This window comes from Scaptodrosophila lebanonensis, unplaced genomic scaffold, assembly GCF_003285725.1.
Source record: "Scaptodrosophila lebanonensis strain 11010-0011.00,11010-0021.00 unplaced genomic scaffold, SlebRS2 tig00000024-arrow-pilon, whole genome shotgun sequence".
In the NCBI taxonomy this organism is placed as follows: domain Eukaryota; kingdom Metazoa; phylum Arthropoda; class Insecta; order Diptera; family Drosophilidae; genus Scaptodrosophila; species Scaptodrosophila lebanonensis.
Genome location: NW_022060538.1, coordinates 17,313,610 through 17,341,152, shown reverse-complemented (window position 1 = coordinate 17,341,152; position 27,543 = coordinate 17,313,610). Strand labels below are relative to the sequence as shown.

At 39.1% G+C, this 27,543-nt stretch overlaps 3 protein-coding genes and 1 long non-coding RNA gene across 5 annotated transcripts; 1 reads left to right on the top strand and 3 right to left on the bottom strand.

Moving 5' to 3' along the window:
* Positions 1–1,159: 1,159 nt before the first annotated feature.
* LOC115621688 (acyl-CoA Delta(11) desaturase) lies at positions 1,160–8,552 on the bottom strand. The gene is made up of 4 exons (XM_030515398.1): positions 7,717–8,552; positions 3,974–4,104; positions 2,468–2,859; positions 1,160–2,394 (listed from the first exon to the last, which is right to left on the bottom strand). The coding sequence occupies exons 1-4, from the start codon at positions 8,087–8,089 to the stop codon at positions 1,956–1,958; spliced, it is 1,335 nt and encodes a 444-aa protein (XP_030371258.1). The 5' UTR covers positions 8,090–8,552; the 3' UTR covers positions 1,160–1,955.
* Positions 8,553–14,609: 6,057 nt separating this feature from the next.
* On the top strand, positions 14,610–15,118 carry LOC115621690. The gene is made up of 2 exons (XR_003995287.1): positions 14,610–14,857; positions 14,914–15,118. It is a non-coding gene; the product is annotated as an uncharacterized LOC115621690 (long non-coding RNA).
* A 3,197-nt stretch (positions 15,119–18,315) lies between these two features.
* Positions 18,316–20,057, bottom strand: LOC115621689 (acyl-CoA desaturase 1). Its single transcript, XM_030515399.1, has 4 exons — positions 19,741–20,057; positions 19,543–19,673; positions 19,020–19,225; positions 18,316–18,953 (listed from the first exon to the last, which is right to left on the bottom strand). Exons 1-4 carry the CDS (start codon positions 19,922–19,924, stop codon positions 18,452–18,454), a joined length of 1,023 nt encoding a protein of 340 aa, XP_030371259.1. The 5' UTR covers positions 19,925–20,057; the 3' UTR covers positions 18,316–18,451.
* Positions 20,058–20,207: 150 nt separating this feature from the next.
* LOC115620526 (stearoyl-CoA desaturase 5) lies at positions 20,208–27,364 on the bottom strand. 2 transcript variants are annotated; one of them, XM_030513794.1, is made up of 6 exons: positions 27,238–27,364; positions 22,497–22,913; positions 21,564–21,694; positions 21,104–21,495; positions 20,861–21,036; positions 20,208–20,802 (listed from the first exon to the last, which is right to left on the bottom strand). In XM_030513794.1, exons 2-6 carry the CDS (start codon positions 22,885–22,887, stop codon positions 20,639–20,641), a joined length of 1,254 nt encoding a protein of 417 aa, XP_030369654.1. In that variant the 5' UTR covers positions 22,888–22,913; positions 27,238–27,364; the 3' UTR covers positions 20,208–20,638. The 2 variants fall into 2 exon arrangements, with proteins under 2 accessions (XP_030369654.1, XP_030369653.1); XM_030513793.1 differs by lacking the exon at positions 27,238–27,364 and adding an exon at positions 27,030–27,165 and having other exon boundaries at positions 20,639–20,802.
* Between the last annotated feature and the right edge of the window lie 179 nt (positions 27,365–27,543).

Below are 27,543 nucleotides of genomic sequence, written 5' to 3'. Positions count from 1 at the left end.
AAAGAACCTTTTTCAAGGCCCTGCGACTGCTTTTTGCAAATGGATTTACGTGCAAACCGCACGTAGGCCACTTGTCCTCATACATACAAGTACATATAGAAATAGCTGGGATGCAGCCACCGATTAGCTAGCATTTCTGCACTCCTGCAACTCAAACCACCTCCTCTGACGTACTCATCATTGATCACGTAGTCCAAAGTCAAACAAAACCAGTTGGCAGCTGTCTAGAGTGGGCGCCCTTTTTCTGGTCCAAATAGTGCAACACTCGGACGATTGGTTAGTATTTAATATTTAAATATTGCCATTAAGTTTCGTAATGGACACGGAAAGGTTAATTTAAGCAAAACATCAGTGAATGACAAAAAGGGTCAGATTAGCCATTATGCATAGGAAATGAGTGTGCCGAAGCTGTGCTAGAGCGTTTAATATTGTTGTCAAAAATATCAATTTCGTGAACATTTTTTCTTGAAATATGTACACAATTTTACTACAAAACAGCTCCTAAATTAGAAGGAACAAGATAGGAATGCTAGAGTCGAGAGGGCTCTTAAACTCTTAAATACCCTGAATCCATTCCAACAGAAAAGAAAAAAGTTATATAACACTTTTAATTAATTCAGAAAAATTAAATGTATTTTATTAAATAAAAAAAATACATAAATAATGGAGACATAGGTTTATGTACAGTTTCAACTGCATACATATACATCAAGCACGTGTCTATGTGTAAAGCAGCAACAACAACAGCTGCCGGCAGAGCTTGGGCAGATATCGACTCATCTTGTCATCCTGATCCACAAACTATATATTCCTTCTGTATCTTACATGCATTCGAACAAAACTTATATACCCTTTTGCCCTTTGGGTACAGGGCATAAAAACGATCGCTTAAATGCTTCACGTCTACTTCAAAAAAGAAATGATTTTTGAATTAGCGAAAATATTTCAGAGAAATGAGCTTGAATATCCAATACTATAGACTAAGGCTGTGTCAGCTTCATCAAATGAAATGAAAATATCGACTCAAATTAACATCAATACAGTAAATATTGATATATTTGTATTCAAATGAATAAGTTAACAAACTCTTTAGAACATTTTTGGAAGAACTCATTTCTACTATTTCCCCCTGCAGAATAAAGACAGCAGATTGTGCGAATTTGTAGTTTTTAGAATTGTTTATTTGTACATTTGTTTTGTTTTTTTTTATAAGTATGTATATTTATTTTCCGATTTTGTTTCGCTTAAATTATGTCGTATAATGCTAAATGCTAAATACCTAGACCTAAACAAATGATTATGGATGGGTGTGTGCTTCGTTCTTGGTGCTTTATTGTCGCTTGCATTGCAGCTCTTATGGCCTTATTACACCAGACATAAAACTGAACTTGAAGGAAAAATTGATGGTCGAACATTAAAAACACAATACAGCAGAGTATACAATTCTTGCTCTGCAATAGCTGGTTGTTTGGATCTCTTTTTCACAGTCAAACTAAATGTCTAGCTTAGAGTGTAGTCCAGTGTCATAAGACCATAATGGTGGTGTTCTTGTATTTGTATTGTCTGAGTCGGAAGTCGAAGTCGAAATCTGTCTTATACATACGGAAACCCATTTGACCACAAAAAAGAGCTCGCGCCTGAAAGGTGTAGCACGACAATTTGAGATTGAGGTTAATACAAATAAAAATACGAATAAAATAAAATAAAATAAGATAAACAAATATCATCTATCAAAAAATCCCGCCCTCGCTTCAGGTTTGAATAATGCGCAAGTGTAGAAAGGTATAGATACAGATGCATAGATACAGATATCGTATATAGTACAGCCATACAAGACCTGTTCTCCAGTTGGAGGCCTTGCATTAAATAATAGATATTAAAAAAACATTTGTGATTTTCTTGTACATTTCTGAGCCCCACACTTAAGTAACCAAAGACTTGGTTCCAGTAAGCCACTAAGTGGCCACCTTCTTCGTTGCCTTCTTCTGCCGCTCGCTCTCGTTCTCGTTCTCATCCAGCTTGGCGCTCTCCGTGCTGCTCGACTCGGCTTCATCCTCCAACTCCGGATCGGGCACCTCGGCATAGTGTATATGGCCGATCATTTGTGTGCCAGCACCTGAGGTGCCGTCCACGCCCTCCTTTCCCTGCTGCGACTTGTGTGTGCCATCGCCATATTTCTGGAGCGTGCGAAGCACCAGCTCCTTGGAAGGTTGCTTCATGTCCCAGGCCCAGCCCAGCTTGTGGAAGGCATCCAGCACCATGGTGGTGAAGTTTACCGAATATTGGCCCAGCTCCGCTGCTTTGTAGTCCCAGGGGAAGACGTGGTGGTAATTGTGCCAGCCCTCACCCATGGCTACAATGGAGACGTAAATGTTCTCGCTGGGCATGATGCGCCTGCAGAAATGAATTGGAAAGAAAGCAACAGCAATGAAGCAATTGCCCGAGCATGAGTGAAGCTTTTACTCACTTGTCAAATGGTCGGGAGCCCCACAAATGCGCCGCACTATTCACAGACCAGGTGAAGTTCAGGCTGCTCACATAACGAAAGATGCACTGCTGGATAAACGAGAGGGCCCATTCCTCGCCCCAGAAGTAGACCGGTACCACGGTGGGCAGTATAAAGCAGAGGAAGATCTTCAACGGTACGAAGTATTTCTGATGGAAACGAACCACCGGATCGGCCATGATGTCGCTCATATCGATCTGACGGCCTCGACGCAGCACTTCTGGATGCTTCAGCATCATCAGCCAGCCCACATGCGAGAAGAAGAAGCCGCGATTGGCATTGTGGGGATCTGCGTCTGTCTCCGAGTATTTGTGATGCACTCGATGATCGCGCACCCAGTCATAGAGAGTGTTCTGCAAAAAGGCAAGAGGTGTAAAAGGGCGCTTAGTTTAATATTACGAGTATATGGCGAGGATGGGCGTGCGAACGCGTTTGTGGGTCAGTGCGGTTCGTCGGTTTGTCATTTAACACTCTATAAAAATTAAAGTTTACGACTTTTGCTTGATGGACGTCGCGCTTAATCGCAGCAGTCATTAAACAACCAAACCAAAGCAACCGACCAAATGTATCTGTGGGATACACGACTGTACACAGCAGACCCAAGCCAGGCCATTGTTGACAACAGACAACAGTGACTGCTGAAAATTGACAGCTTTGTTGATTTGCAGTTTGCAGGCACAAACGCGAAACACAAACTTATGCACAGTAGACTAGCGAGCAACAACAAAAAGGCATCAAGTTGTTATATTTAATGATGCCATTAATGTTAATTACATTTATGACGATTTTACAGTTGAAGAGAAAAAACGACACTGCAGCAAAAGCTGATGGAAATGAATAGGCACAAATCAAAAACAAAAACAAGAAACAAAAAACCAAAAACGAAAAACATATGTCAATTACATTGCAAAAATGTTCGCGCATTTTTGCAATGAACATTAAAAAGGTCATGCTTGTAATAATCATACGTTAGCCAGACCTGTCAGTAATTGTGATGAAATTGGTATTTAAAAGACCTATTTAATTATTATTACAAATGTTAACTAATAAGTTGAGCATCAGATAGATACTAAGGTTTTGTAATTTTTCTAAACCAAACTGGAGCTACGGTCAGACAGGCAAACTAACATGCTCATAAAATTGGTGGAATGTGCGCGCAAATAATTTGTTTGTCTTTCAAATTTGACAATTGTTTATCCAACTAATTTGATTACCTGTTTCGCCACCGAAAAGCAGAAACTAAACTAATGCTCTGGTCAGACAGACAAATACTTTGCTCACTAATTTGTGCAATTATTCGAATGGGCCATGAAAAATAAGTTGAAATCTGTTTGTTTGTAGTAAAAGAATTGTCTTTTTTGGCTGCAATTAATTGGTAGAAGTTTGGGCCCAATTTTTCATTTGCCTGCCTGACTATAGCTTGAGGATATTAAACATATTCATTCGTTATCTAAGCATTCCGCTCACCTGTCCCGACACGCAGAAGCAGATCATCAAAATGAAGCGCAGCACAACATTCGCCTTGTAGCTGCGATGTGTCCAGTAACGATGGGCGCCAGCAGTGACTCCAAAGCCGGCCACGCCACCAGTGAAGAAGGCTACAAATATAGATAGAGAGAGAGAGAGAAGGTTAGAACATAAATCAATGTTTGCATAAGTTGAGGTTAAGCTAATCTAGCTTCTAGCTTTATGTGTCATCCGAACTAAAAGCGGTGCTAATCAAATGTGAAAATACCAAATTACATTGACGGAAATAGAGCTATTCGTATTATGTTGTTAACCATTTAAGCAAACAGCTATCACGACTAAACGTGTCTATCAGAGCAGAGCGAGTGAAGGTCGGTCGTATACCCTTTAAACTCTGACTATATAGGGGTTCTAGCTTAAGCACAATATAATTGCAGGCTTCAGACCAGAAGCACCTCTAATTCAATTTAATGATGGAAAGAGGCACGATTTCCTCCCTGACCAGCATAATATGCATTTGAGTGCAAGGTTCTAGCACCTTGAATAGCACAAATTGTCCATAATGCTATATCATGGCGGAGATTCCATAGTCATTTTGTTATTTTTAATGGCAGCTCTCTAATTATTGTCTAAATTTGTGTATTTATCAATGACAGATTCCACTGAGCTGCATTGTTACAGAGAAAAATGCTAAATGGAATGACGCGCGTGATGCACGTTCGATGACTGTCACTTCGAATGCAAATTGATCTGCCAGATACTTTCCACTTACCCGCTAGAAAAATAATTAAACGCAATCTTAATCAAGGCATAGATAGTTATTTATAGTTTGCAGCCGGAACTTTTCCTAACAATTAACGCATGCGAATACATACGAGTAAATACTAAAAAAATAATATAAAAACAAATGTATTGCAACTAACTTTTAAAGACAATGGACTTCAAAGCCAATACTTTCAATTAAACAACAAACTGAGCCTAAACTAAGTCCAACAGCATAAACAAGTATAGGGACATTTCACAATGAACCATTAATGAGACATTCAAGATTTCTTATGGTGACAGGGACGAGGCGGGGAACTGGGACAGAGAAACGCTATCGCTCAAGTGTTAAGAGTTGCGCGCTTGAATGAAAGATTAACCTTCAACATTTGTTGTTTGGCTGCCTCCCGGCCTGCCTGCCTAATCAAGTCATTGCCCAAAAAACCAGTTCCTCAATATGGGAATTCGTAATAAAAAATTAAATAACTACAGCATGGGTAACTCATTGAAATGGTCCACCACCTGTTTATCCATCTATCGAAAAGCGACGGCTCTGTTTGGCAACAAATTAATAAAATTTAAGAATGTTGCCCACGTTCGAGTCGTTTTGATTATCGACGCTGGATAAATAACCACTGCGAAGGCCAAAAACAGTGTCTATCAAAAGCAGAGCCCAAAACAAAATCAATTCATTTCAATTTTAAATGAAAATGAAATGCACAAGTTGCATAAGTCCGTCCGCCCGTCCGTCCGTCACACTGGTCGCAGTTGTGAAACCATGATTGTCCGCATTTCCGAAACGAAAGATGTACCTAAAGGTAAAGCTAATGCTGAGTTGAACGAACCGGCGTGACAATTTGCAAAAGCAAAATTCATAACACATAAATTAATCTCTTGTGATTCCCTTATATAAATGTTAGTTTTTACTCAGTTTTTTGTTGTTGGTCAAGCTTCATTAGCGCCAACCGCACTACGAATTTTTCTTTTATTTTTAATGGCCCATAAAAGAGTTGCATAAAAACGACAGATGCCATATTGTGGTCCAGCGCTTAATCAATATTATTTCACTGCCACGAAGCACGACAATTTGCACCAACCTCATCTTAAGACACTCTAAAAGGCTGCAAAAAACTATATACAAGTAGTATACAAGTAGCAACAAAAAAATGGAACATGCGTCAAGCAGCAATTTGCTTAAATATTTACGACCTGAACGCCCCGTGCACAAAAAAGGAACATTGTGGGGATCCTTGTCAGGGAAAATTGCAACGCAATGAGCAATAAATATTAAAATTTACAATATATTTAACAACTTTTGGTCGTGCCTGCTTGGAATTGCAATTTTTTCTGATTTCGAAGGAAACGCGGTATTTCCCATGCCGCCAATGAAATCGAAAACGCATCGGCCGCGACCAGCTCAATGCCATCTTCAGAGCTGTAAGTCGGTCCATGGGTGCGTCTGTCTGTCTGTCTGTCCGCGGCTGCGCACATCGCATGTGTATGTGGAATACATCATATATGTCCATAAACTTATTGGCAGCGTGTGACGTGTACAGTGCGAACAAAGAGTTGGTGTATCGAGCGAAATACCATCTTTACTTTGCCTTTAGCTACGAGGCAATACTGTAGGCCCGATAGCATTGTCTGCGCCGTTTTTTTGAGCTTTACGTGCGTATATCAAGTTCAACTCTTTTGTTGCTCGTCTTTTTTTTTCGTTTTTGCCGGCAAACAGGGGGTTTGCGAAATATTTTGTGTAATCTTTTGTACAAGTGTCGCCCCTGAGGTCCCAACACGTGCCCAGGCCCAGGAAGTTGGCAACGACATACTGCTTGAAACGTAGTAGAGTACATACTTAAGAACAGCTGCAGCAACCTTGGCTATGATTGACCATTGTTTTGACTGTCTTTGAGGGCCCTTGTATGCATATCAAAATTCAGCGCTTCGAATAATTTGTGTCAACTCATTTTTCGTGCTTTTCTTTTGGCAACCTTTTCGAACGTTTCGTTTTCATAATTCACTTGTGTCAGTCAAATTTTATGCTGAAATTGCATACCAAAACTTTGTGAAAATAAAACCGAAAACTTAAAAAACGAAAATCAACAAATGCGAAGAAATGAAGACAATGAAGACCCGAAAAAAGCAAAGAGAGGGCGCCATTGAAATTTCGACAGCGACGCAGTCACACTCAGAGAAAAAACAAGATGAAATCACGCAAAACCAATCTAGAAAATTCTACAACATACGTAGAAACCGAATTCCCAAAAACCCCCCATTTCTTTCAAATAAGCTAGATATTTTCACAATTACGAGTATACATACATATATGAATACAAGTACTTGAAAGCATTTAATTCTCCCAAATACTTTACACTAGTGGTATGCAATTTTTTTCGGAGTGCAAAGGTTGTGGAGGCAACAAGCTGCAGAGAAGCATGTTAAGTAGCAGTTAATTAAAGGCAATAACAACAACAACAGCCACGAAATGTAAGCTGTAATATGTCGAAATGTTGAAGTCGACAAAAATAAAAACAAAATAAAATAAACCAAAATTTGTGTGCTCTTTTTGAAACGGCGTGTAAAACGCCAACAGATTTACATTGGGAGCCGCGGCAAATTGCAAATAATTGCAGAGCGTATGTGTGCTTTTCTGTTGTTTTTTTATCTTTTTTTTTTTTTTTTTGTTTTGTTTAGTAGCCGTCTGTAGGTGCGATGACAAGCAAACACGACAATCTTTAAGAGGCTGAGACCTGGGCCTAAGGTTTGAGTCACAGGTTGATGTAACATACCTATAGATATGAAATACTTTTGTTTGCGACCGTCTATTCAACGCCTTTCTCAATTAACTTCGTTGCAAATGTGTCGGTCTGTAGCGGCCGATTGTCGTTGGTTTTAATGTTGACCGTGGCGGTCATGATGACAATGCTCCAAATAAGATGTTATGTAATGTGAGGCGCACAACAGTGCGTATGTGTAATACTTACACCAGAGCACAGTGTTCCAGTTGAGTCTGTGCAGCGGATACGTCAACAGACAGCCAACACATATGAAGTGCAAAAGGGATATCTGAATGACTTTATCCCACTTCAAGGGTGCGTTAAACTTCCACCCAAGGATATTGTCGCCGCGGAAGGAGCGCTTGTACTCCTCCAGATTGATCATGTTGCGTGGTATATGCTTCTCGTACTCCTTCTGCTCCGTAACGACAGCAGCTGGATTTGCCGCCTGTCCATTGGACAGCTCCGGCGACATGTCCTTTAGCTTGGAGCGACGCGACAACATTGACGGACTGCCTTCGCCCGTGCTCGGCGTGGGCGCCGTGTTGCAAACGTGCTCCGTAGTGGACAGATGACCCATTTTATTACGGTTACGGTTACGGTTACGTTTAACACTTAATCCAACACAGTGCCGGATGTGAGGTGTCGCAACAGCTCCAAACTACTTCAAGCAACTTCAAACTTTCTTCACAAATTTACACAGAGACCAAATAACTTTAATTGCAATTTAAGTACTTTGTCGCTTTTCTTTTCGTTTTATTTAAAAAATTTATTTTTTTCTTTTGCCTCAGCCACTTTCAAACACAATGCACACCACGCAGCTGGGCCCTTTTTGTAGATATTGTTGTTATTGTAGCTGTTGCCTTGGCTGCTGCTTCAAGACCCAATTTAAATAGTTTGTATGTCTTTTCTTGTATTGTTTTGTCCGCGCTGCGAAGCCTGACGAACTAAACGCGCCGAAGTTTCGTAGACAAATGATCGTAGCCAAAAGTAAAAATTCGTACCTATCGCTCTTTTGGGTGCTCGCCGCCTTATTGTCTGACGGATTGACTGACTGACTGACTGACTGACTGACTGACCGACGAAGTTGATGTGCGCGCGCTAACGTCTGTGGCTGCAGTAAAGACAACGCATAGTCAAGTCAGAAACTTAAGGCCAAGATTATGCCACCGCAGACACACAAACACAAACACACACACACACACACTCTCAAGCACACACATGACACATTCGGCAGCGTTGACAGCCGCAGCGCATAAGCATCGACCGGCGGCAATCACCTGTAACAGCGTCAAGCTTCGGCCTCAGCTTCGGCTGCAGCCTCGGCTCAACAAGCAGACTTCGGCTCTCGCTACGAGCAGTCGTTGGCAGCACGAACGCAGGGCGTGCGCAGCATCAGCTTTGTTTTGGCCGAATGCCCAACTAGCCGCATGCTTACGACAAGAAGTCTGCGACGGCTTATCCACATTGCCTAAGAATTGCTCATATAGCCAAGCTACGGCCTTTCTCCATGATCTTCTCCGATCGTTCACAGCTTCGTCATCAGCTATAAATCTAATATTTATTATATTAAGGTGTTTTATTTAGAAATTAAACTATTTTACAAAATTAAAGCAATTTGCAAGTCGTTTTTCCAAAGCGTATTTTTTTATTTAATAGAAGTGCCTATATATGTATGTATGTATGTATGTCCACGTAAGGTAGATTTAATTTAGACTTGCGTTGCCGCGCCACTAAAAATGTTTTTGTTTTTCGTCTTCATTTTAGCTTTAGGACTCCTTCCGTTACTCAACAAATCTTGGATTAATCGGTTTTGCATGCATAATTGTATTTTATATATTCTTATTTGGTTTTATGCCCTAATAGATATATATTCTCTATTAAACATTTTCTGTCCATCTCTCATCGCTCTCCCCACTCCATTTCGCTAACAATAAACCAGAGAACTGAACGTGTTGCCACTTTCTAAATATTCGAAAAGAAATACAAAAAACATAAAAGTTAAACTTACAATTTAGCGAACAACGGTCGAGATGATAAATGTAAAAATAAAGTATAATTCGATCTGATAGATTGAATGGCTTTAAATGGATACGTTTTCTATTTACATAAACTATACAATCGTGAACCTGCGTAATCCTTCCACATGTTTCGCATGCTACTGCCGTTATCGGGTGTTCCCCTTGCTACCGGCAGATCAGTCCGGAGCTTAATGGGTGCACAACTTTTCGAATTCTTCATGACGGAAAAACGAACATACCATTTTTAAATTTTAAATAAATATTCTAACTACCGTTCAGAGGTTTCTGTTTGGCAATTGATTCGTTTTCGGCGCTACATACTAATTATTAATTATCCACAAATTTGAATCATATTTTGTATAAGTGATTAAATTTCAGCATTACTATAACCATTTTTGTTTCCTATTGGGTGTTGAAGACGGATGTATTAAACATTTTGGCCAGTAATCTCGTCAAAAAATGTATGCTAAGTAGAAATGCTAATGTGTGACGTACGCTTGGACAACTTGTCAACAATGAAATCGATATGTATTTGCTCTCTACTACCTCTTATACGTACGATATAAAAGCCAAACTAAATACTATTTGATTTTATTTTTTATTTTATTTTAAAGAGAGTACTAAAATGGAAGCGTTTTTTGTTGAGTTTTTTGAGTATTTAAACAATAATCTAACAAAAATAATTAATTTGTGTATATTAATCATTTGGTAAACGTTTTTAAACATTTTTATCTACTATATCAAACCCTAAAGTTACAAAAATGTTAAAACATTATTATTTAAATTGAATAATTTAACACTAATAGGCCTTTTTTAGCGGCAGACCCCATTGATGAAATAACTTAAAAATGAACTGCACATTTAAACTTAGAAGCCATGCGGCTTGACTACATTTTACCTAAAAATTTAACTTCATTTGTTTTCAGTGAAACAACATTTTATATATCAGGCCATAATTAAATGCTAATTGTGTGTGCCGTGGGTTCAAGTATTGAAATCGATGGTTTCCCTTTAACAAATTTAGTCAAGACTGTTGCCAATTGGCATTTACATGCCCGCAAACCTACATATGTATAGAATAGAGATGCGTAGATCCGACTTAATCTAGCTCACCTGTCGCTAAGTTCATATCATTCATATTCATTGGTTTTTTAAAAGACAATGAAGGTGCTAACACTATTCAATTAAGCAATGAATTTTCCTTGGTCATTATTTTTCCAATACCATATGGAAAACTTAGCGGCTGCCTTACTATCAACAACTAAGCACAAGTATGTACCAGGAAATAAGCGAATGAATGCATATTATTCCCAAAGCAAAGTATAGGTTACAAAATTAAACTAAACTATGCAACTTTATTATGTAAATCTGTGACGGCTGGAAAGAACAAAACTGTGTCACCGTTATCAAAGAAATGAGCTGATATATTTTTTTTTTCATACACGTATATATTTGAATACGTATTCAAATGCCCCGAACATCAGGTTTTACAATTTACCGATTTCTTTTCTCAGTCGAGCAGCCAGGCTAAGAAAGGGAGAGTGCCATTGCAAAAGAGCGCCTAAACGAGAGACTGTGAGGCTGTCAGAGAAGGCGCGTTAACATTAAGAAACACATAAAAGCCTTGCTTGTTTAAAAAACAGCAACAACATCAACCACAAGACAATCAACACATTGCCACCTAATTCTGCGCCTCAGCCATATTTGCACGACTCGAATCTCTCTTTTTGTTCGTGAGCAATAGAGTCAAAAAAAAAAAAACACCAAATCGAAGATGCCGGCCAAATTATGTATGTATGAGCATCTAAAAAAATGGGTTTCCGCGATGATGCCCTTTTTTCTTGATTGTTGACCAAAGTCAAAAGCCGTTCAGAGATCATGAAGTTTAGCAGAAGCGGCCGCAACTGCAACAACAATAACAGCAGCAGCAACCACAGTGACCGCAGCAGCTAAAGCAACGCCATGGCTTTCTCTTTACGTAACCCAAACGTTGCAAAGAGACGAAAACAAAACTTCATTAATTAATTGAAAACGGCGCCGAAAAGCGTAAAATAGGAAGAAGCCCTCCACGCAAATGTCAAAACGTAAACGAACACAAACTAAAATGTATTTATTATTTTAAAACACCTCGCGTTTTTAATTAAAAATTGTACGCATGCATATTTCAAGATTATCACGCGACCCCTTGTTGTTGTTGTTGTTGCTATTGTAGTTGTTAACAACTTGTTGTTGTTTATTTTGATACTGATTAGGAAATTATGTATACGCCGCAGTACCTCCATTACAAAGAAAATTGACTAAATATTTATAGTATTTATATCAATTTGTTAATTACTTCAGAATTACTTAAAAGTGTTTGCGCTGCCTTTTAAGCACCGACGCTTACATACCCTTGCAAATATCGTTACATACTTGTATTTTAATTAGAAAATCGATTGTAAATGTTCTAGTACTTGTATTGTAGTTATGCAATACATATACTGGTTTGCCATCCGTTAACAATAGTTTTTCTCAATGTATTTGAGTTGGTGAAGGCTTCAGATATATAATTAAGTAGCTCACCCACCGAATTACGTACACCTCAGTATCAATATATGTTGGATTTACTCATTAGTAGCTAAGCATTTGCTCAAACCAAGTATTCTGTTCAACTATTTTCTAGATGGGTTGCCCCCGGTTCAATTCGCTTCATTGCATTACCTTTCGATACACGACATTTTACGGTTTGTCTTCAAGTGCGAGAACAACAAACGGATGGTTGCTACAACATGATACGTATAATTGACCGCGAGAAAAATATTTACTTTCTTGATTTCGGTCACAAACACTCAAGGATAGAACTTGGGATTTGTTGATCGTCATGGCGAATGCACGACGTATCAAAAATAGAATGCATTTAAGCTCGCACGTCATATCGGTCGAAAGCATTGGAATTCTCGGAATGAAAACTTTATCATCTTTGAACTTTCCTTTGAGTATCGGTGCGTCTCCAGGTTCAGAATTCAAAGCAGCGGAACCAACCTTCAGTTGTAAATGGTGCGCGGTCTCAGGCAGTTGGACAGTTGTTTGGTTCGGTTTCATTTGTCGGATAAGTCAATGTTTGAATTGTAAAATTTAAATGATCCTCGGATTTGCCCGTTGTTAACATTTGTAATTTTTGGATAGCTATTATGGTCGGGAGTACTTAGTTGTTGAGCTCGCTCTTTCTTGAAACAAAATTCAATCAGTTCGATTTGTCGACAAGTGCATGGCCATTCTTATTACAGCTTATTCTATTACAGCTTCATCATCTAGTAGTCCGACATGCTAGCGATTGGTAGTATTAGGCAAATACTTTTCATTAAACCTGTTGGTAGCCATGGCTCCTCCGAAACATGCACACAAATTAGAAATGTTGACTATGAATTAAGCAAAGAAAGGTCAAATTTTTTCCTATTTGCTAGTGCAGCAATAGGAGCAACGACAATAAATAATTCAAATATTTTAGCTTACGTTTTTATTATTTCATGTATATATTCAAGAGAAAAGGATTGATATGGTATTTGTATATATGTAGATAAATATTTGTACCCATCTAAACGCTACAGAAATTAGTTAATAGCACCTCTTGTGAATATAAAATACGTTGATTTATTACGCAGCTTCCCTATTTTAGCCAACTTTGCGCAGTCAGCGTTTTTTATGAGGCGTCAACAGAATTCTTGGCAAAGCTCCCTCCGCCCCCCGCACACTCTTGATTGCGATTGAACAACAATGCCGTGTACTATGTGCGCGACTATTGTGCCAGCTAAAATAATTCTCAATTTAATGATTCTTCGCTTTTTCCGCACTCTGCACAATCACCAGCCATTCATTCATTCATTGTGCCCCGACACCCTTATGAAAATACAATTTTGTGCGATTAGTCTGAAGTGTTTTGAAACACGTCATTTGTTATTTTGGCCAAAACGAAGTAATTTGAAGGCGTTCCGGCAGTCAGCTGCTCAGGGTTATTCAGATCGAGCGCAATTAGAGCTTAACTGGCCAATGGACAACATATTGGGCAGCCCTCAGTCTTAGTCTCAGTCTCAGCCTCAGTCGCAGATCTTTCTCACTCTCTCAATCGACATACCTCTCTCAGAGTGTGCGACTCTCAGAGGCTCGGATTCTGCGGCCATGTGTTAATCTGTGAAAATACATATTAGACATTTACAAAAGTTAAACAGCCGACAATTGTGTCTATTTTACAGCAACAGCAACAGCAGCAGCAACCACTTGTCTTTGTGAAACCTTCAACTGTCACTCAAAAGTTTATGAAAAATATATTAACATAACAAAACGCTAAAATACACACAACGCTCATGCAATTTGCAACAAAGCGGAGCCTAAAACTTCAAACGGCTTGTGAATGGGCCTACAAATGCAAAGCTCGCATGCAAAAAAAAAAACAAAAACAGAAATAGAAAAAGGCAACAACAAGCAAAAACTGACATGAAATATTGCAACTTTAAAATAGAAAATTCATTTGTAAATCACTTCATAGCCATTAGGATTTGTACAAGTAGCTGGCTGGCCTACGTACGTGCTACCTAAATACTATTTTCAATGAGCAATTGCATTGTTCACATAAACCAGATATCTACATTGGATCAGATCCATTGAAAGCAAATATAAAAAAAAACCTGTCCCATTTAAAATACAATTAACGCAAGAAGAGAACCATTAAAAATCATTCACAGATTATCATGGATTATCTATTTCCTTTCTATACAATTGTCTATGAACAGACTATAGCTTCAAGTAAGCTAAGCCGAGTTATAGTTTTAGTTAAATATAGGAATGCATCAACATCGAATAACCATGTATTTTCTCGAATAAAAAACGAAATGTGTCGAATTATTTTTGAACCCATATGCGTAAACACTCCTTAAAGCTTAATTTCAATCAGACAACCCTAATTAATTAAATACATTAATAAATTCCTACTTTCATGATTTTTATCTAGCACTTTTAACATCAAAAGCCTAATGTTAATGAAGAGATTTTATTACTTGAACTATTTGGTTGGTATTTATTTCCGGTAAGAATATTTGTGACTACATTCGACATTTTAATGAGGCTTGCAAACTGACGAATTTTTTTCGATTATCCGGTCCTCTGTTAAACGAAAACATCCGCCTATCTCTGTTTACCAAAAATGTAAAACAAATTTGGGAATTAAAAATATTTGCTATACGTTTGCCACTAGACAACTGTCCAACACGCCCGGATAGGGGTGCTACGATATCTCTACGTTTCAGGTTCAGGCTATGGATCAGGAAGGAGTTTAACGCTTTAAATATTTTACAGTAAGTTAATCGCTTAAATACCCATTAATGCAAATGATGGACGTGGATTCGTTTAGCCTTTGAACATCAAGACAGCTTTTTGGACAGTCGCGGCTTCGTAGGCACTGCACAGTGGTCGGTCTTGTATGGGAACAGCGGCCAAAAATACTTATAGGGGAGCTATTGTACTGAAATTTGTATTGAAATTAGATTAGATCAGATGACTATATCCCATAGCTCCCATATAACTGAACGATTCAGAATAAAATCTTAGCGCAACAATTTTTTTTTTGATTTTTATCCGAAATAAACAAAATTGTTTGTATCCATTAAAGAAAGTTTTACATCACCCAACCAAATTTCATCCAGATCGCACCCATATACATAGCTCCCACATAACCGACCGACTATGAACGAACCCCAGTGTTCGGTCTTGTGTGGAATCGGCAGCCAGAAATGCTTCCAATAGAGATATCCGTTTTTTTGTACCCTGTATTCCACTTTCGGGCTTGCTCGACTGTAGCGTTCTCTCTTGTGTAATTAAATTAAATATAAAATATTAAATATAAATATAAAATATTCCATACATCAGAATCGTGTCTATGCGTGTTTAATTAATTAATTAAATTAAATATAAAATATTAAATATAAATATAAAATATGTATATATAAATTTACATAAAATATTAAATATAAATATAAAATATTCCATGCATCAGAATCGTGTCTATGCGTGTTTAATTAATTAATTAAATTAAATATAAAATATTTAATATAAAATATTATAATTTATGGCTAAACCTTCTTCAGAATTGACCAATCATGATGAAACTTAGCATGCGGACTAACTAACTGGGGGTATTTTGAGCTCGAATTTCCAAGAATCACGGGAGTTATAGAAGATCAGTGATTGCGGTGGAAAGGGAGGAAGGTGTCCCTAGGTCCCATAGTCTTCGAAATATGATTATATGAAAGGAAAATCGGGGAAAAAATCCCAAAGTGGGAAAGTGGGGATGGGAGGCATCAAAAAATAAAACAAACTTGCACAGCGTACACATATAAGCCATCTTTGTGCAAAATTTTGTGTCTCTAGCTCTTATAGTCTCTGAGATCCAGGTGTTCATACGGACAGACAGACGGACAGACACACAGAGCTAGATCGACTCGTCTTGTCATGCTGATCAAGCATATATACAAGGTGCGTTCCAAAGTAAACAGGAATTTTTGAACCTAGCGCCCCCTAGTGGCGCTATCTATATGTCGACTGGTGCGTTAGAATCTTCTATCTTTATCGATTGTCCAGTGAGAATTTCATGATATTTCATCGATTGGAAGTGAAGTTATTGCGTTTTAAGTGTCAGCATGTTTGTGTTATCGGTGTTATCGGTGCGAAAGTGAGCTTCGAACAAAGAGCCAACATTAAATGTTGTTTTAAAATGGGTAAAACTTTTACCGAAACGTTTCAATTGATGGAACAAGTTTATGGCGATGATTGCCTATCCCGTAGCAGAGTGCACGAGTGGTTCAAGGTTTTCAAAGTGGTCGTGAGGACATAAATGACGATCAACATGTGGGCCAATCCAAATTCGTGATCACCGAAAATTCCATCGAAACTGTGCGTGATTTCGTCAAAAATCAGCCGAAATCATCATTGAAATTGATGGAAATGGAATTGAACATCTCCAAAACATCGATTTATCGCATTTTGACCGAACATTCGGGCTTACGAGAGGCGTGTGCACGGTTTGTTCCGCACAAATTGACTGACGACCAAAAATCTCTCAGAATCCAACCGATTGTGACCGACTATTTGACCAAAAATCACATTTCAACCATTAACCACTCGCCGTATTCAAAGGAAAGCGTTATGCAGTCGTAGAGGCCATTCAAAAGGCTTGCACCGGCATACTGGCAGCCATACCGGCCAACGAGCTAAAACACTCGTTCGACATGCTTTTGGATCGTGCAAAAAGCTGTATTGAAGCAGAAGGAGACTATTTTGAATTAAATAAATTGATTTTGCCGAAAAAACCATTTGTTCGGTTTTTTTTTTTAAAGTCCTGTTTACTTTGGAACACACCTTGTATACTCTGTGGGGTCTTCTCCCCACCAAATACTACTCTTGTAAATTTCATGTACAAAGAATAAAAACGGCTTTCGGCTTTCAACTTTCCAGCTGCTATTTCCGAGGCAGACAAACTACCAACATATTTACTGGAAGAAGAAATGTTCTTTATAAAATAGAATAAAATATGTCTTTACATGCTTAATAAAGTAATATATTATAAATTTTTGAATTTATAAATTCTATGTGAGCTTTTTATACCACCCGTAGTTCAACTGCAATTTCAAAGACCAAACTATTATTAAAAAAACAAAGCAGAAACAAATCATTTATATTTTCAAAACATCTAGTGTAAGGTATTTACAAACGTCATTAATTTAAATTAATTATAAAACTCAACCGCAACTTATTAAATAAACCCTCATCCTTAACTTGTTGTAATAAAGAAGAACTTGGTAAACTTGATATTAAAACTACAAGTATTGCCAGCTTCTAGTCTCAATTGCTTACAAACATTCACCAAATTTACACAAATCAGTTATATTCAATTGCCTACAATTGCCTGCAATTGGGTGTGTTAATGCCATAATATTACTACACCACTAACAACTAGATATTGTGAAAGCAATTGAAACGACCAGCCGTTCAAAGGGCACCAAATTGTGTTTTTGAAGTTCGACAGACAAGTTCTCAGTGAGGCTTGGTTGGGTGCTGCTCAAGCGAAAAGTACTTGTGCAGACGACTTTAAATCATTGTCTGATATTTTTTCGGATAATCAATCAATATGGAAGCTAATATTGTCATCTGGGCTGAGAACAATACACACAGCTAGAAAAAAGACGAAATAATGCATAAAAACCATAGGTACGGGCCCGTCCAAACGCAAATATTGACGCAATCAAGCACTGAGTCCACATTGCGTATTAGTGATAATTTATTGAGTGCGACACATTAGATTTGGCCGGGCCTAGGCGGGCATCAAAGTAAAGTGCTAAAACAGTCAATGGCCGATCCAAAGCACATAACGCACTTCGGCTCGCATATGGAAAGCCACTAAATCAGTTGCAAAATTTAAATGGCTGTGGGCCTTTGGGTTTGTGTAGAAATAGCTGAGCAGAAAATGTGGCCCGAGGCAGTTGAATATATATTTATGCTGATTTGTGGCCGCCTTATTTGTTTTGTCTTAGCTATGTGCCTAATTACAGTTGTTTTTATTGTTGTTGTTGTTGTTGTTGTTGTTGTTGCTGCTGCTGCGGTTGTTGTCACCGTCATCGCATCAGATCGATGCGTTGGGAAACTCGTTTCGAAGAGCCAACGAGCGTCGACTTCGAAGCAAACTGCACCTTTGTTTGCCAAACTCTTAAAGCATTTTTCTGTGCTTGACCAATAATTAGGTTTTCTACAGGTCGGCATGTACGTGTATTTTATGTATGTGTATTTTTTTTTTTTTTTGTGTCGCACCCAGACACCGACGTATGTTAGTTCATTTATTTATTCATCATCAATAGTCTCTCGCACATTTCACGCATAATTTCCAAGCTATTGCGCAATCACATGAACTTGTTGCGGTTGAGGAAATGATTGGCAGGAAGTTCGTTCTCCTCCAACTTCACCTGTTCCTCGATGCACTCGACAATCGGCCGATCCGTGTCCAGGGCCTGTGTGAGACCCTTTCTTACTGCCACGGAGCTGATGGTCCGCAAATCTGTGGCCAGATCCAAGGCAGCGAATACTCTGATCATCGCCGAGCCTATCCCTTGGGAGTAGTCGCCGAACTCGCCACTCTGGTAATCGTTGGGCAGCAGGTAATGAAACTGTGGCCAGAAGCTCTTCGTGATGATGAAGATGCTGTTCGAGTCACTTGGCTTAAAGTCCTTGTGTATGCCCCAGACGAAGTGAGCCGAATTGACGAGATTTCCCACATTCACGACAATGAGGCTGCGCAGCCAGAAGCCAACAAACATGGCTCCTAAAATAGTCTCGCCAAAGTACTGGAAGGGCGTGTTCACAGGCAGCAGAACGTTCAGAACTATGTAGAGCAGGACGTAGAAACTAGAGTGATAGCAACACTATCATTATAGAAAATCAATAGAGCTGTGTGGGACTCAGGGCTCTTACCGCTTCTGGAACATAACCACCGAGTCCGCCTCAATGTCCCACATCTCCAATTTCTGCAACAGCTCCTCCTGCTGCGGCGAGTACTTGAATAGATTGCCACGCACATGGGCGTACAGGAAGTTCTGATTGCTGTAATACGGGTCCTCGTCTGTACGAAATTTCGCATGATGCAGGCGATGGGCCTGGACGCGACTGTATATTGTACCCTGCCAGCAGAAGAAACGATAAAGTGACTAATGGTTGATGTCTCGGCTAAAAGCTGCTGCACAGCTTTCGATACAACTTTTGCCAGGGGTGGCGATCAAATAAATAAGTAACAAAGCAAAAAACACGAAGCTGACGCACTACGCAATTCCGTTATTTGCCAGCTCTTTTGCTTTCAAATGTGACGTCACGTGATCACCTTATGAAGTTTGAAGCGAAATCAATTAAAGAACACTCTATTTTTTTGAACAACTTAAACGATGGGCAACTGTTTTGAAATTGTAACCTAATCTTTACACTCGGGACTAGAGAGGCTCACCTGCCCGGCCAGTGTCTGGCAAATCATAAGAAAAACGCGTAGCGGCGCATTTGCCTTGAAGGTGCGATGCGCCCACAGTCGATGCACGCCCACTGTTTCGCCTAAAATTCCGAGAAGTGTCAGAACGGCCGCTACAGAAGGAGAGAGTGCATTGAAATTTGAATTCAATAGGCCTAGCTGCTTGACTTTTGAACTCACTGAATATTATAGTCAATAATGAGGTGCTGGTGAACAATACGTAAATGCCATAGAAACCAAGTATATTCAAATGTACGTAGAATAGCACCATGGGCCAGGAGGCATCCCGTTTCTTGAATTGTCCGCCACCTTCTCCTGTGGTCGTCTTCTTATCATCGGTATTTGTGGCGAGCTTGCCTTCCATTTTTGTAGCTAGCCTTAATGTACTTGAAACTATGAATTGCAGAAGCCTTGATCTGGAGCTCGAGTCCTTACACCTGTTCTTTAAATAGCGACCAATATTCGTCGCACTGGTTTACGCGCCTGCCGAATCGCTACTAAAGGCTACCTAAATTGACTTGACGCTGCAAGCAAAAGCAGAATTCAATTTGAATTCCGCGCTTGCATATGCATGAGCCGCCTTAAATTATGCAGCTTAAAACTCTTCACACAGAATGACTTGCGAGTGTGTAGTAGATATACATACATACGAATATATATATACTTTTATTTAACACGACAATCAATAATGTTGCCCTTGAATAAGTAACTAAAGCTTGACTTAAGTATGTGCACATATATGGGGTGTGTGTGTGTTTGTGTGAGTTTAGGAGTTTATATGTAAGAACGAGTTCACACAGGTGGAAATACATACATATGCCGCCATTATCTCTCTTTAATGTCGTAATTATAGTAATCGATTATCAGGTTATTGGATAAACAGTATATGAATAGCCTCTTCTAATACGTGCGAGCTTCATTCGTTTGAATGCAAAGGTCCGTAATGCTTATAAGATTTAAATTACAATCCTGATCTTGAACTGACAATATATCCCTGTGTGAACCAAAAAATATAATTAATACTACAGTAAACAAAGGCTCAACGTATTTCAGTCGAACGATCAACAATTGTGCTGCTTTAATTTTGCATCTTTGCCAGCTCAGCAAGATCTTCACGGGGCAGATCACGATCTCCAAAGCCCCACACCTGATCCTTGTGCGCATAATCATCGCTGAGGAATCGCGACCCATCGCCGCATTTGGCCGCTCGACGTTTTATCATATCCGGAGACACAAATTTGCCTAAAACCGTAAGTTATTAGAAACACATAAATGGGGGAAATGAATATTCAAAACATACGTCCACTGGCTAGGCCGATGCGGGCGCAGAAATCTATAAAACCGGTGGTAATGTTCAGTGTGTAACTGCCGAACTCGCCGGTCTTGTAATCCCACGGGAATACGTGATGATAATTATGCCAGCCCTCGCCCAGAGCCACAAGCGACACAAGCGGAGCCTCCACGGGCATAATATTCCTATTGGATTTACAAATCGAGGGAGCGTTAAGGCAAAACAAAAATAGATAGCAGAAGGTAGGCTTACTTATCATAAGGCTTACGACCCCACATGTGGGCCACGCTGTTCACAAAGAAGGCCACGTTTAAGGTCCAGCAGAAGCGCATATTGAAATTGATCCAAAAGGACATCCAAAGGCTCTCTTGCCAGAAGTACCAGGGTACCATAACGGGCAGCACTATCGAGCAGAGCGCGAAAAGTGGTATATAGTACTTGCGTTGGAACATTACAACCGGGTCGGCCTCCAGATCAGACATGTCGATCACCTTGCGCTTCGCAATGACCTTCGGATGAGGAGTGAGGAACAACCAGCCGACGTGGGCGAAAAAGAAACCACGCTTCGCATTGTGGGGATCTGCATCCGTCTCTGAGAACTTATGATGTATTCTATGGTCCAGAGCCCAAGTGTACGCATCGCGCTGCAATCAAAATACAGCATTAGCCCATACTGAACATTTATCCAAACATATCTTTAATATACACCCACCTGGCCCGCTATAGAGAACGCAAAGGCAAGCAGCACGCGAAGCGGCAGCGATGCGGTATACGATTTGTGCGACCACAGGCGATGGGCGCCCGCCGTAATGCCAATGCCCGATACCAGAATGGTTACGGCAACTGCAATACAAACAAAGAGAATGGTCTAGATATATTATAGGAGCTGCCATTTCATTCGAATTGGTCGCCAATCAGCCTGATGACATAATGCGTGTGCGCGCGCTAAATATAGCTGGCCTATAGATTTGGGCAGCACGAGTGATCTATAGAACAGTGTCTATTCATATGGAAATCGCACTCATTCCCTCGTACTTGCATATTCTAGAACTCTCGACCGATTGCCTGCCTGACAATTGATTGAACCATTCGTTAACATTAATTGTTGCTAGTCAAAGTTCATTTTAGTGTGGTGTCATAATTGATGTTCTGCTTTATATATACATACTTGCATATGTATATATATATATATATATATATATATATATATATATATATATATATATAATATATATATATTATATTTATTTACCACAGATTCTAAGCTATTCGCACTATTGTTTCTAGTAATTAGTGGGAGTGAGTCGCCCTCGCGCCGCTTTAGGCAAATCTGTTTTTTTCCAAACCAGTCGCCATAACAGTCGTTCAATATATGTATATATATTTACACTAACTTGAGTTTATGTCTATGTATAAAAAAAACCAATGCCGATTGAATAACAGAGAAAACGTCTCAGCTTCTTTTGTTAAAAATCCTATTTACAAAGTAAACATTTTCTTAGACTTGATTTACATATAGACTTTAGTATTCTACTCGGAAGATTTGAGGGCTTAGCCTGCTGTTGCTTAAAAGATCTCGACGATCATACAGTCAAACATTTAATCCACATTACTAATGGCTAGTATTATGAGTGCTGCGGCTTACCCCAAAGGAATGTGTAGAGCTTCGCGTAAAACAGGAGGTAGATGCCGTACAGTGCGCCCGCATGCAGAAAACTCTGGGCTCCCAGATCTGGCCATCTTATTTGGGGTATGTACTCCTCTTCTGCCTCCTCCTGCTGCTTTTGCTGATGGGCCAACACTTCTGACGCCGCTTCATTTTCCTTGTAGACGGCGTTCTCCTCCTTATAGCCTAAACTATCTTCTACTTCTTTGGTCTGTGAATCCTTGTTACCTCTATGTTTTATTCCATTCCCGGCGCTACTACAGACATCACGCAAGCTGCAGGTCCGATTGCTCTGCATTCCAGTGCAGCTGCTGCTGGCAGAGCTGCCACTTGCTGCATCCCCAGCAACGGTGGGCTTAGAAAGGCACATTTTGATGTCGTTTTAATGCTGTTATGCTAGAGAGGGATGAGTAAGAATTAGAGTTTATTGAGGCGGTGCTGAGTAAAACCTGCTAATTAACGTTTTAGACGACCCTAATATTAACTATCAACAGCATTCATTGTGCGCAGATATTGAAAATATAATTGGTGTGTGACTTGAGTGGGTAGTCGGCTATTAGAAACTGGTACTTCATGTTTATCATTTTTATTAGCAGATCATAGCTTATTTGCTCTCATTGCTGTGCACACACAAGGCGGCCAGCTAAACGTCGACCAGTAAGCACCCAATAGTTTTGCCATTATCTGCCACTGCTTAACTTATCGCATAGCCAAGTACAGAGCTGTAATCATAAAGCTCTTTGTTACAATCATGCCTTATCTAGTATGACTATAGATAGGTATAAAATATTGCACAATACAAGTATATACAGCATACAGGGACAAACAAAGTTTATGCGGCCAGAGAGAAAACAAAATAAAGCAGTTTCTGAATTTACTGCGATCTCGTCTGGGTCAATGTTTACACAGAGAAATAATTTGCTCAAAAACTTCGTTACTCAATCAAGTGAAAAAGAGCCCTATGCTAAATAATATTTTTAACTATAATATTCAATACTCTTCATTGGGAATTATTTCTCAGAACTACCCATCTGCCTGTCTGTTAATTCATACTGAAAACACGGCTTTGAATGGCTATGAATAGACAGGGCTGAATACTATCCCATTTTCTTCGAGACAGACTTAATTTAAAAATCAAAAGGGCATCATTTTAAATTGTTTCAAAGTTCATTTAATGTATCCAGACTTGGCATACTCTGAACAACAACAATTGTAGTTGTGAGGTGAACCACAAGAGACGGCGCTGGTTTTGTTCGCCCAATAGATATATTTTTCACGTATTTTCGAACCAATATTTTTATTTACATTTAGCATGTCTGACTCAAATGATGACCCACAGGCGCGCAAAAGCCTTCATTTAGAGTTATTTTTGAATAGAGATTGCAAATTGCCTGCTTTTAACAAAAAATTCATAGAATAGATAGAATAGAAACTTGTGTAAGTATATTCCGAAAAAAAAAACTTCTTCAACTTAAACCAAACAAACTTTTCTTGCATTTAAAAGCTCCATTTACTTTGAAAGTCACCTTGTGTATAGTATATAATATGAAATGGAAAATTTAGATTAGGTTGCTGAAACAGTAGAAAGCAGCAGAATCTCGCCATTTATGGGCAATTCGCCATATCGTTTTCAGTTGTGTTATATACATATGTATGTAGTAATACATACATATATATATACATGCATATAGTATAGTCTGCGAAATATATATATGTGTGAGCAAGCCAGCGGTCGATAGCCGAAAAGTGCGCAGGCATTCATGAGGCGGAAAGCCGGCAACTTGTAGTGCTCTTATCATCCGAACATGAATAACGCATACAAAACAAACAAACAACCTAACAAATTTACCAAACAAACAGCCCAGACATTGCGTATATGTATATAAGATATATATATATATATATATATATATATATATATATATTGAATCTTTACCAGTTTTCGCTGGTAGTTGACTATAAATATGTGCCATTTAACGATAACCAGCACACCTGGCCCACTTTAATGGAATAGGCAGAAGTGCGAGCTTAATGAAATCATTGGAACTCAATGGATCGGTGATAAGAGCGCAGACGTGCACAACATATGCGTGGGACTTTGACTCACTCCTTGGTTTATTAGCAGACAGGTGTTCATTGGCCCATGACTAATTGAAACTCTTCTGTTATGTAAGCGATTAAAAATTTTATTAGCATTGATTTTGTGTACACAGCTGGGGCTAAATACCAGCTAGAGATGTGTAAATGGCTTCCGGAAGTTGTTCACTCCTTCCTTCTGATAAGATAGACAACGCGTTTTAGAGCCTGATTGCGATTTGCATATCGACTAAACATTTGCTCGTGCAATCCATCATACGCCCTGTGTGCGCGCCCATGGCAATAAAATGCTGATAAGTGGACCGCAGTGACGAACACGCCCCGCATTTGCATTTCTCATTTAATTAAAAGAGAGTGGCTCACTAATTTGATAAGGGACAGGCCGGTGCGGCGCCCTGCAGACTTGGGAACGCTGCGAAAACCGATTTGATGAGCGTGCCATAAGAATTGATCAACATATTCATTTGGCAGAAGCACGCGACCCGGTTATTAAATAAAAATAAAAGCGAGGGAACCACAAAGTATTTCAGCATGGCTGGCGAGCATGAAAAAACTATGGAAACCCAAAATATTCAATATACAAGTATTGTACATCGATTTACTTTATGTATGGACTATTGAGCATCGATCGGCACGGAGGCAAAGCAACTTGGCAACAGTTGCCGGCATTTTATATGGCAATGCGTCCAGAATGAATTGAAATTTGAACACAACAACAAATACTACATACATAATAAATTCTAGTACACATAATAATAAACAATAGGCGCAGCCAGGCGTTTATTGGCACTCGTTAAAATCTTTTCGCCACCAGCAAGTGAGCTTTTCATTATGCGTCGGACTCGACTCGAACTTCGGACCCGAAATATACTCATAGTATGCATATATTTGACCAGCCTTGCGTCAAAACGATGGACGAAACATGCCTATAATCCATTGCTCCCGTTTTTATGGAAACTACATATTCCAAGAAAACTACCTAAAATTTACTGGCAGCAAGCTTTTTGGCACTTTATCCATTGGATTTATTTAGCAATACATCCGCTAATATGTGCCAATAGTTTATCGAAAGCATGACTACCACTTTCGGTAGTAGTCTTAAAAATATGGTACGGACGGGAGCTTGAATTTGTTATTATTATTGCTTGCTCTTTAAAAATGTTGCTCGCTCTAATTTGCAGCACTTTAATTGCATTCGTATAAACTATTTTTTAATTGAAAGCGTTTTGTAGATACTCGTATCGACCAACTTGTATATAGTACAATACAAATTGTAACAACGCTAACTTAGTAATTGGTTACTGAGTCTGACACCCGCATTTCTACTCAACCCATTTAAATTGTTAATTATGTTATTGTGTAAGCCATATTGCGCGTTCTAGTTTACTCAGTTATTGCTTAAAAATCAAATACTGAAATCAGTGTATGGCATTTTGTTTATATGTACATATACTGTAATCGTCGGCCATGATTTGAGTACTCTATTTTCGTATTTAGTTAATGCAGGCCTTAAAAATGCCCTTCCTTCTTCGATGTATAGACAACGAAAGTGTGGTTAGAAATAGCATATATGATATATGCTATCCCACGACGCTATTGAAATATTTCGGAAAAGTGTAGCAACCAGAAACCGGTTCCAAAAATTGTTCACTTAGTCCATTCTGTGAGCTTCACATATTAATATATAACTACAAAAATCCTTATAAAGACTATATTGATTCTTGTAAAATATGGCGCATATTTGCCTATCCGTCTAACAGTTTCTATGGAAACTAGTCTATTAATAAAGCTATCGCACGGAAAGTTTTCTATTCTGATAGGAACAATTAAGATTAGGAACAGCACTTGGTACGAAAAATTGTTGGTTAATAATAATATCTGAACCAGTCTAAAATATAATGTGGAAAAGCTCATTTACAAGGGCGTATACCTAAGGGACCAAAAGCTGTCGTCTATACCTTTTATTTACTTCTAGATAAGATTGCATTCTTGTAATAACAGAACCAAAGTGAAGCCCATATTGTCATGCAAATTCCTAGTATATAAACATTACACACACATGGGCCCCGACTCCACCTAGATATGATTGCCATTGTGTGGGATGGGCTTTCTGTGTCACACGTGCGGCCGGCCTGGCCAATCAACACATATTGTCAAGGATATACATAAATACAATTAAAGGCAACAATCAGAAAGCAGGAGTAGGTAGTGGGTATTGGTGTGCATGTCAGGCGCTGTAATTGCCACTAATAATGACAAAGAGCGCGCCAGCGAATTGGACGGGCAATTAGCCTTACAGTAAGCACAATGCGATTTCTATTTGATAGGAGTCCTAGAAACCCACTCGGGCCCAGGACACCCTAATGGCCTGACTGATTAATAGCAGAAAAAATTGGGTAATGTAAACTAATTTACGTTGTTAAAGTAATTCCTTTTATTATGCCGCGAAACTGCGTTCAATTCAAAAATTTTGGTGACGTCAGCGAAAAAGCGCGCGTTTACTTTTTTGAAAAATTTAACAAATGGTTTGCGGGCAAGCCATCATTTTTGCAAACGCCATAGGTTTTTTAAATAAATACTTAGAATATTGCTGATTTTGTATTATTCACTTTGTAACACACACTTTATATTTATCACTGCTCGACGCTGGCCCGCATTGATGTCCAATTTTTCAAAATGGTTGATTTTTCGAAACTAGAGAAGAATTTCTGTCGCCTGATGTGTTGACCAAACGAACCCACTCAAACGACTAACAACGCCCGCCACAGACGGTCGACATTTACAATACAAGAGCTCTCTGCTCTATTCCGCTGCCTCTGCTTCTGCCATTGTCGCTGACGTCGACGCTGGAGCGCAGGCAGCGACGTCGCCTTTATAATTTTTATTTCACTTTTATTTGTTGCCGCTGCTGTTATTATAGCGTCATAGC